This window comes from Tupaia chinensis, unplaced genomic scaffold, assembly GCF_000334495.1.
Source record: "Tupaia chinensis unplaced genomic scaffold, TupChi_1.0 Scaffold000569_1, whole genome shotgun sequence".
In the NCBI taxonomy this organism is placed as follows: domain Eukaryota; kingdom Metazoa; phylum Chordata; class Mammalia; order Scandentia; family Tupaiidae; genus Tupaia; species Tupaia belangeri.
In genome coordinates this window covers 409,086-418,652 of record NW_006160083.1, presented here as the reverse complement: position 1 = coordinate 418,652, position 9,567 = coordinate 409,086, and the positions used below count along the sequence as shown (strand labels likewise).

The 9,567-nt window shown below is 47.7% G+C and overlaps 2 protein-coding genes across 12 annotated transcripts in view; one reads left to right on the top strand and one right to left on the bottom strand.

The window, feature by feature from the left end:
• The window catches only part of ADAMTS9 (ADAM metallopeptidase with thrombospondin type 1 motif 9), a 190,574-nt gene extending 181,167 nt beyond the window's left edge, over positions 1–9,407 (bottom strand). The window contains exons 1-3 of the mRNA XM_006158026.3: positions 9,274–9,407; positions 8,245–8,645; positions 2,130–2,292 (exon numbers count right to left, since the gene is read on the bottom strand). Coding sequence (XP_006158088.1) covers positions 2,130–2,292; positions 8,245–8,645; positions 9,274–9,388 — 679 coding nt within the window. The 5' untranslated portion in view covers positions 9,389–9,407. The remainder of the gene's footprint in view (positions 1–2,129; positions 2,293–8,244; positions 8,646–9,273) is intronic.
• The window catches only part of LOC102490674 (uncharacterized), a 321,768-nt gene continuing 317,899 nt past the window's right edge, over positions 5,699–9,567 (top strand). For 7 of the 11 annotated variants that reach the window (XR_003550981.1, XR_335913.2, XR_335912.2 and 4 more), the window contains exons 1-2: positions 5,699–5,807; positions 6,877–7,018. Coding sequence is in view for 4 of the 11 variants with exons in the window: in XM_027775508.1 (XP_027631309.1) it covers positions 6,634–7,018; positions 7,793–8,184 (777 nt within the window). In the remaining 7 variants the exon portion in view is untranslated. Of the gene's footprint in view, positions 5,808–6,548; positions 7,019–7,792; positions 8,248–8,807; positions 9,184–9,567 lie in introns of those variants that run through there. The other 4 variants (XM_027775509.1, XM_014591407.1, XM_027775508.1 and 1 more) reach the window with 4 other exon arrangements.

The window sequence follows — 9,567 nt, the reverse complement described above, 5'->3', positions numbered from 1 at the left end:
TCCCTCTCTCTCATAAAAGGAGGAAGAGGGGAAGAAACCAAAACCCACAGCACTAGATGGAATACAGTCAAAAGATCTACAATGCTACACTTCCAGACTTAGCTACTTCCAGGTTATAAGTAGTTAATGGTACCCTCCCTCCCTCCCTCCCTCCCTCCCTTCCTTCCTTCCTTCCTTCTTTCCTTCTCTTTCTCTCTCTCTTTCTTTCTTTTAGGTTTATGCCATGGGGCACATGTGCCACAATCCCTCCTCTCCTTTCCTCCTGATATTTTGGGAATGCACAAACACGCCCAGCGTGATTCTCAAGTCATGTTGTCCGGGGCTCAAACCATAGTTAGTCATATGGGAATCTAGAATCTTAACCACTATGCAAACTCTGGCCCCAATGTTATCTTTTATTATAGGACTTAAAGCAAAAATAATCATCTCCCAGAGGAGATGGCCACACTACAATCCCTTCTCCTCCATTCTCCCCTCAGGATTTTGGGCATGCCCACACACGTGTCCTGCAAGGTCTAGAACTCGAATCACCAGTGGCCACGTGGGAGTCCAGCACCTCAACCATTACACCACCTGCTGGGCCCCACTGTCACATTTGAACAATTTGATACAGAGGATGATGCAATTGATCTTTTGGAAAGCATTTGAGGAAACTCTCTGTTGATCTTGAATTTTCGTCTTTTCTGGGGATACCAAAACAACCTCAAGAAACTTTTTTATATGGAGAAACAATTTAAAGAGAGAGAGAAAGAGAGTAGGAAAAAAGAGTTTTAGAAACAGGAAGTCCAAGAAGCTTTAAAAAGTATTTTAACTAGTATCCAAAACACAGGACCAAATTGAGGAATGATAAAGCTATTATCAAGTAGAAGGTAACCAGGCTTGGGTGACAGTGAAGGGTCACAACAAGATAGCAGATCGAGAAACACAAACAAGCAAAACTTTGTAAGATGCCAGAATAACGCAGCCCTAAAAATCGATGCATGTGTCAGCATAAAGACTCAAAGAATCAGGCTAGGATGAAAGGAAATCTAGCAGTGGGAAGGATTTGACTAAAACCTGATAATGCAAGCACAGATCTATTTTTGTATACCCCGAAGCCACAGGACAGTAGTAAAACTTAAGTCAATAGAAAACACTTCAGTAAATACATAGAATATTTTGTGAGCTCCATTTTTTTGTAACCCTAAATGGTGTTAAAAAAAAAATTCACCAGAGCCAGCAGGTGGCATGATGGTTAAGGACGCTGGACTCCCACATGGCCAACAACAGTTTGAGTCCTGGACCAAGCGGCTTGCTTTCTTACTTTTCCTCTCTCTCTCTCTCTCATTCTGCCCCCTCTCTGGTCAAATTAAAAAATAGAGTTAAATAAAATAATTTTTTTTTTTTTTGGAGAGGTTTTTTTGCTATAGGGCACGTGTGCTCGCCAGACAGACAGAGAGAGAGACATAGAGACAGAAAGCGAGAAATCACCCCCCAGGGGGGATGGTCACGCCACAATCCCTTCTCCTCCATTCTCCTCTCAGGATCTTGGGCACGCACGCACATGCGCCCGGCGTGAGTTCTAAGCCACCGGGTCCGAGACGCGAACCGTGGTCGACTACATGGGAGTCCAGCAACATAGCCATTACGCTAACTGCTGGTTCCCATAAATAAAATAATTCTTAAGAAAAAATCATCTAACCAACCAAACAAAAATAAAAACACACAAACAAAATTAAAAAACAAATTATTAGAAGACATCAGGAAAATACAAGCAATTGCTGATTGTGGGTAGTGTTAAAACAATCTTAATAAATGATTAATCAAGCTTAACCCTAAAAAATTAGCAATTTGTACTGAAGAGCTCTGCCCATGTGGGACTTGGAGTCACCACTGCTCTTTGACTTTGTAACTTCTGAGCTGTGTAACCTTGGACAAGTTACTAAACCTCGCTTCAGCTTTCCCATCTGTACAGTGGGGGTATACCTACCTTACAGGATGAGGTATACCTACCTTAGAGTGGGGGTATACCTTCAATTGTTACACTGAATCAGTAACAATGTACATGGTGGAGCTTGGCTAAAAATTTGTAGTCTGATGATTAACCCACTCACAGAGCTGGGGTCTCTGTTTAAGTAAAAAGCAAATACCTGAGGTGTCACATGCATGCCTTCCTAAGGAGGGCTCTCTCTGGGAGTTGCTCCGCCTATAAACAATGTGGGGTTTGTTTTGTTCCTCTTCATCCTCTTGTCCATCCACAGACAGCAGTGGTTCGATGAAATAATCTCCATCATGAGACCGAAATGTGCCCAGCTGCAAATGAAGAGAGGAGAGGTTGATTTTTTTTTTTTTTTTGAGAGGTTTTCGCTATAGGGCGTGAGAGAGACAGAAAGACAGAAAGCGAGAAATCACCCCTCAGGGGGGATGGTCATGCCGCAATCCCTTCTCCTCCATTCTCCTCTCGGGATCTTGGGCACGTACGCACACACGCCCAGCGTGAGTTTTAAGCCACCGGGTCCAGGACGCGAACCGTGGTCGACTATGTGGGAGTTCAGTGACATAGCCTTTACGCTAACTGCTGGTTCCGAGGAGAGGTTGATTTAACACAACTCAGTCATTGGGAAGAAAAAAAAAGAGGAATATTTCTAAGTAGAGAAGATGCATTTCACCCAATCCCTTCCTCCAAGAGGGCTGTCAGACTGAAAATACAGCAGCATATACAGAGAAGTGGTTTATTTTCACTCTCCTCCATATCACTACCTCATTCTTGATTTGAGTCTGGTTTATGTGACCTTTTAACCAAATCCGTTTGTGAAAAATACTTCCATGGCACTCAAGTTCCAAACATATTATTCCCACAAGCAGTTGAAAGAAACTATTCCTGTGTGTGAGCCTGCAAACTTAGGAACAAGTACGAGCTCAGAGGAAAAAGCTGGCCCTCTGAAGGATCCCAATTCAGGAAGCATTGTGTTGGCCACTAAGCACCCAAGGTGTGCTGTTACCTGTAACTCTGGCACATGATCCTTTCAACATCCCTTCCTTTTGTAATAGGGAGCAATATCATGCCAGGCTTTGGAGTCAGACTGCCCTAGGTTCTAGTCCTAGTACCACTACCTACCCACTCATGGATAAGTTTGTTTGTTTGTTTGTTTGTTTGTTTCTTTCTTTCTTTCTTTCTTTCTTTCTTTCTTTCTTTCTTTCTTTCTTTCTTTCTTTCTTTCTTTCTTTCTTTTTTAAGGTTTTTTTGCCATAGGGTGCGTGCATCTGCCAGAGAAAGACAGAGAAGAATAGAGAAGAGGGAGAGTAAGACATCACCACCCCCCACCTGGGGCGGGGGGTGAGGGTGGCCACATGGCAATCCCTTCTCCTCCATTCGCTTCTCAGGATTTTGGACATAGACACACACACACACTCAGAGTATCTGAGACTTGAACCATGGTCAGCCACATGGGAATTCAGCGCCTTAACCACTATGCCATTTGCTGGCCCAGGCAAGTTCTTTAACCATTCTGAGTTTCAGCTTCTTCATCTGTCAACTGGAGATAAACATACTACAGAGGGTTATTTTGCAGATTAAATGAGATAAAGTACATAAAGTGCTTAGCGAAGTGCCTGATACCTTGTAAGGGCTCAGACCCATTAGTGGTTTTAGCTTCTAACCACTAAGAAACAATTTGCTTTTTACTAATCACTTTAAATAAGCATCTTGATAAAGGTAACTCTCTTCCCCTCCGCAAATACCCATAAGCTTTGCAAATGATTATGCTTCATAGCTGAACCACAGAAACCAAATATTATAAGAACATTGAAAAGTTCTCCCATGCCATGACCATGAGTGACGCTTAAAGGGAGAAATCAAGTTCTTTTCTTCACTTCCACTGGTCCTCCTTTCCACACTGGAAAAAATCAGAGGTCTTCTATCCTTCCATGGACACAAGGGAAATGACTCCCCGAGTGTCAGCAGCCACATCAGGAACTTGTTAGAAATTTAATAATTGTGCTCTGCCCCCAGATCTGATGTACTGAATCAAACATCTATGAGGGTAGGGGCCAGGAATTGGAATTTTAATGGGATCCCAGAGTATTCTTATACATGATAAAGTATGAGAACCACTGACCTAAAACACTGGTTCTCCAAGCCAGCTAAAATTAAACTTGCCTAGGACCTTTGTTTGTATTTTTAACATTAGATTTAGGGCACCACTTCATATCCACAGATTTACAACTTTTAGAGATAGGATGAAGATTTCGTATTTTCACATGTGATTCATGAGCCTCAGGTTTGAGGAAAGGACAGCTCTGATGTGGTCAAAGGAAACGACAGAGTAGGCTGTTACCAGAGAAGAAGCCCTTTAACATATTTGTCACCTAGGCACCTCTGCCTGTTTTCAGTAGACCACTCTGGCATTCTCTGAGCACATTCAGAGCACACGGTAACATATGAAACCTACTTGAGACACGAATACATGCAAAGAACCTGTGAGTGCATCTGGTAAAGATCTGTCACCACCTTGGGTAAATGGGGAAATTGAGATACAGAAGTGACTTGGCCAAACTTCCCCTTCAGTCAGCACTGAGTCTAGAAATCAGTATCCTGACTTAAGCTCAATGCCTTAAGCTCAATGCCTTAAGAAAAAAAAAAAAAAAAACTCTGATGATTTCTTTAGTAGTATAGACTCAGTTTCTGTCCTGTCGTTAAGAGCTCAGGTCAAAGATTGGATTGAAATCTCAGTTCTGCTACTTACTAGCTGTGAGACCTCCTGTTTCCACAGGCTCAGTGTCCTCATCAATGAAATGGGTTGTTCTGAGGACTGGATTGACATGAGGATATGGGTGATAATGCATATGCAAGGCACTTACTATAGTGCCAGCCACACAGTGAAAGCTCCACATGGTATCCACATGATGTCAGCATACATTTCACTGTCAATTCACAAAACGGTTGCTAAGCCCAAGGGTAATCTTTTCTTGGTTAAGGTGACCATTTACTCAAATACATGTACTAAGCACATACAATATACAAGGCTCCAATACGGGAAAGAAATCAATTACTGCTGACTCTGTAGCCAGGAGGAGAGGATGTGTAACAAGAACTTTTTCTTTTTTTGAGAGATTTTTGTTGCAGGGCATGTGCACTCGCCAGAGAGACAGATAAAAAGTGAGAAATAGCCATGCTACAACCCCTTCTCCATTCTCCTCTCTGGATCTTAGGCACAAGCACCCAGTCTGTTTTAGCTAACAAGATGGGATTCAAACTGTGATCGACCATGTGGGAGTCCAACGACATAACCATTTGAGAGCTTTAATTCAAGAGAAAACACTAAGCCTAAGACACAGTTAACTGTCAATAAAGGTAAACAGGGAGACACTACATCAGCACAGAGGATTGTGAAGAGGTCTCCCAGAGAAGAAGAGATGTGAATTACACGTTACAAAAAGGGCATACAGGGGCCAGCAGGTGGCATGGTGGTTAAGGCACTGGACTCCCACATGACTAACTTCAGTTCAAGTCCTGGAAACGATGGTTTTAAAATCACGCAGGAGGGTACATGTGTGTGCCCAAAATCCCAAGAAGAGAATGGAGAAGGGACTGTGGTATAGCCATGCCCCCTGGGAAAAACTTTGAAAAAGGGGTGGGGCATACATAATCTAAGCATGTGAAGCTGGAGAGAAAACCAAGTAAATCAAAGGCACAAAGGCAATGAGGTCACAATAGGATTAAAGGGGTGGGATGGCAACTTCAAGAAAGGGGCATAAAGTATAGCTTGCTTGAGATACAGGATTTGTGCAAGAAACACTAACAGATGAGAAACAATGCACACATAGATGTAAGTAGGGGTGTACTGTAAATGGTCTTAAGAACCAGAGGACTTTACAGCTGTTCACTGGCTGATAGGGAGCTATGTAAAGTAGTGAACAAGATAGTAATGTGATTTTGCACCTCGACATCATTAATCTGTTAGAGATGTGTAAGGAGATCCAGAAGACAAGACCCAGTGGAAATAATTCTTAGACCTCAGGTCTAATAAGAGAGGAAGAGAAAAGGCGGCTAGAATTAGGGTAGGACATTTAGAAGAGGGGAGTGACATCTGATTTTGGAATTCTGAGAAAGTGGTAACTGACTGGGGGTGGGGGGAGACTAGCATGGACCACTCTAAAGAAAGATTTCCTGGGTGAGGCACTAGGAATATCATGATGCTACTACAGAAATGGTCCCGGAAGAAAGGACACATTCTAGAAGGAAGACAAAGGGGCAGGACTTTTGGAGCTAGATTAATGGCTGAATATATGAAGAGCCAGTGTGCATTTCTTTAAGATGTACCTGACCTTTTCCCCAAAAGAGGCTTTGCAAATTAAATGCAATGTAAATGGGGTTATCACAGTCCAGGCAGTCGTTTAAGTCCTGATATTCAGTTCCTAAAGAGACCACGTGTGCATTATCACCTAAAACTGCCAATGGTAATTAAGGTCCTGCTCAGCAAAATATTTTTACAACTGCTTGAGCCACTGGGATCTCATCCGCGTGTGTGGAGGCGGAGACAGAGGAGGAGTAAAGCCTGTTTACAAACTTGACATACACGCAGCCCTATCTGTACCTCCTGGAATTGGGGGTTATTATCTTGGAATCGGAGGGCACTCTGATGCTGAGTTCTGATGCCTGACTTGAGCCCACATGGGGAGGGGGATAACTTTTCGAAGGAAGACCTGAAGGACTCCAGCGCTCTGCCCCTAAGTCTTGGGGCAGCGATGACTCAGATGACTCACCACAGCACCCCCTCCCTCTTGCCCACACAACGGTCTCCGCCCACCCCCAATCTCAACAACTCAATCCGGGCGGGGACACCAGGCGCTTTGCTGGGGGCTAAAAGGGCTCCTCGCTTCCCTGTATCCCTGCAGGTTGGACCTCCCCCTCCCAGTCTTCAGGCTTGCCTCGCTTCCCACCGGATCCATTGCAAGACGGATAAAGAGGTGACACTCAGACCAGGACCTTTAAGACTCACGAAAGGCACCACGCAAAGGAGACAGCGGAACGCCCAGGGTAAGTATACAAGCACCCCCACTTAGAAGAGGTGATGAGGGAGTGCGAGCACCCAGGGGAAGAGTAAACGCATCACCCACCAGGCACGGAGTCTAAGATCCCGTTGAGTGGACAGCGCCTTGCAATGGGAGAGGGCGCGTGACCCTACAAAGTTTCTGCGTCACACGCGTGTGGCAGAAACGCACATTGCTTGGGAAAGTCTAGGACCACCCTCGCTCGTGCCAGGACCTTGCAAGCTTGTCCTCAAATGTGGTGGAGAAAGAGGACGGCTGCCTCATAGCTCCTACTGGAGGGCAAGAGGGGAGGCAGTAGTCGTAAGGCTGGGGGTCAGCACACCGACTTGTATCCCCAGCTAAATGCGTAATTCGCTGCGCTGGGAGGTGGCCATCCGGCCAGCCCTCCCTCCCTAGGGAAGCGCACGCTGCAGCCTCCTCCCCTCTCTCTGAGTTCCCATGGGTGGTGGGAATCTCGGAAGAACCGAAATTGGTCCTAGCAACCCCTCCAGGATCTCTCCCACGATTCCCGCTCCTCCCCGCACCCCGCCAGCAGGGCGCAGAGTCGGACTGTGCTGCACCCCCACCCCCAGCTTCCACCCTAATTCAAAACGTCCGGGCCAGGCTCCGCCCTGTCCCCGCCCCCAGAACCTCCCCCCACCCTTCCGCTCCTGGGACGGGACCTGCTCCCTGTCAATCCAGTTCGGCCTTAGGGTTCCTGGCGCGTTGAAAAGGCCCGGAGAGAAAGCCGGGACTCTAGATTACGCGCCGCCCTCCACAGTACACACTGGAGGATTCGGGGTACCCCGGGCCGGGGATTCTCAGCCCTTGTACGTTCCTGACACCCGACCAGCCGATAACGAGTCGGGCCCGCCCGGCGCTCAGCTGCTCCGCTCCGAGGCGGCCAAGTCTGCTGCAAGAAACCGCAACTCCAGCAACTTTCTCCGAGTTTGGAAACCGATTTCCAGGCCGCCTCGCTGCGTTGGGGAACGCGCAGCTGATCCGAGTCCGGAGCCCAGAAAGCTCCAAAACATCCAGAGACCCGTGGGGAGCCGAAGCGTACGCTCCTCGCGAGTGAACGCACAGCTGGCCACCCAATCGAAGGACGCAAATGAGTTTCTAACCCATACTCCACGCCGGAGTGCAGCTGGCTCAGTGAGGGTCTCCAGCTAGAGGCAATTAAGTCTTTAAGACGGTGGCGGAGGCGCGAGGGGAGGGGGCGCGCCCACTTACCATTCCTGAGCAGAGGCTGATGACCGCCGTGTGCTCGGACTTGGTATTGACATAGCCTTTGTAGAAACAGTGCTTCAAGTCCGCTTCCTCTTCGGAATAAAACTTGGTTTGGTTCATCCCGGGCGCCCCGAGGAGGGTGACAGTGAAGAGTGGAGCGATAAATTCGAAATGGGCGGTGAGATTAAATAGAAACTGCTGGCCGAAGGCGGAGAGGCGGTAATGCGCCTGGGAGGAGGTAGAGGAGGAAGAGGAGGCGGCGAAGGCAGGCCAGGGGTCAGTGGCGGAGTTAATGCTCCGTCGCCTTCTTTTGAAGTGGACGTTCGTGGGAACAGGTTCTCCGAGAGCATTCACCCGGACAGGAGACGCGATCTCGTACTCGCTCAGGGTCTCTAGTAATTTCACTGCAGAGAGAACAGAGATACATGAACCAACAACTCATTTTCCGCAAGTTTTAATTTAAAACTAAAGTAGAGGTTTTGTGGAGGTGGGTTTTTTCTAAAATACCCTACCCCAGGCTTATTTTGCTGTCCATTCGAATCAATCTCTTCACTATTAATCGGCAGATAAATACTTGCAGAGCACCTACTGTGTGTCAGTAACCGCCAAGACCTGTGCTGGGCGCTGAGGCTCCATCATTCGGAGCCAGACAATGAGCAATTCGAAACGCACAAGGCAATTTTGGATCCTGATAGAAACCTTGAGTAAAATCACCCATGCCGCTGCCTGGTGCCTCGAGTTACTAAGTAACTTTGGTTTGGGGCATGGAGAGGAAAAGGGGAAAGATCCGGCTAAAAGCAAGAGGGTGTGTGTGTGCGTGTGTGTGGTGGTGTTTGCCCAGATTGTTCCGCGGTGTCTTCCCCTAGCAGTTGACTGGGGATAACCCAAGGAAGAGGCTGCAAAGCGGGAGATAATTCTTTCTAGGAAAGAAAAAAAAAAAAAGAGGCCTCCGCTGCGGGGTGTCCTCGCCGGGGATGGAGGCGGGGAGGCGGCGATGGGGCGTCGGGGTCCCGGGGGCGAGAGCCTAGTTACCTTGCCTCGGGTGCAGCCTGTCCTTGCGCGCCGCGGCATCTGGGCTCCGCATCTCGGCCAGGTCCCGCACCAGGAGCGTTAGCAGAGTGGCCCAGGATACAAACTGCATGGTCATCCCCCCCTCCCCGCCGCCCCCTCCCGAGAGCTGAGCCGCTCGGGCCGCAGGAGGAGCCGGAGGAGGAGGAGGACTGGGGCTCGGCTGCTCGGCCGCATAATGTCCAGCCAGCGAGCAGGAGAAAGCGCTCGCTTGAACGTGCGCTCCGAGGCGCGCTGGGCGCCCTGTGCTGCCGGGGT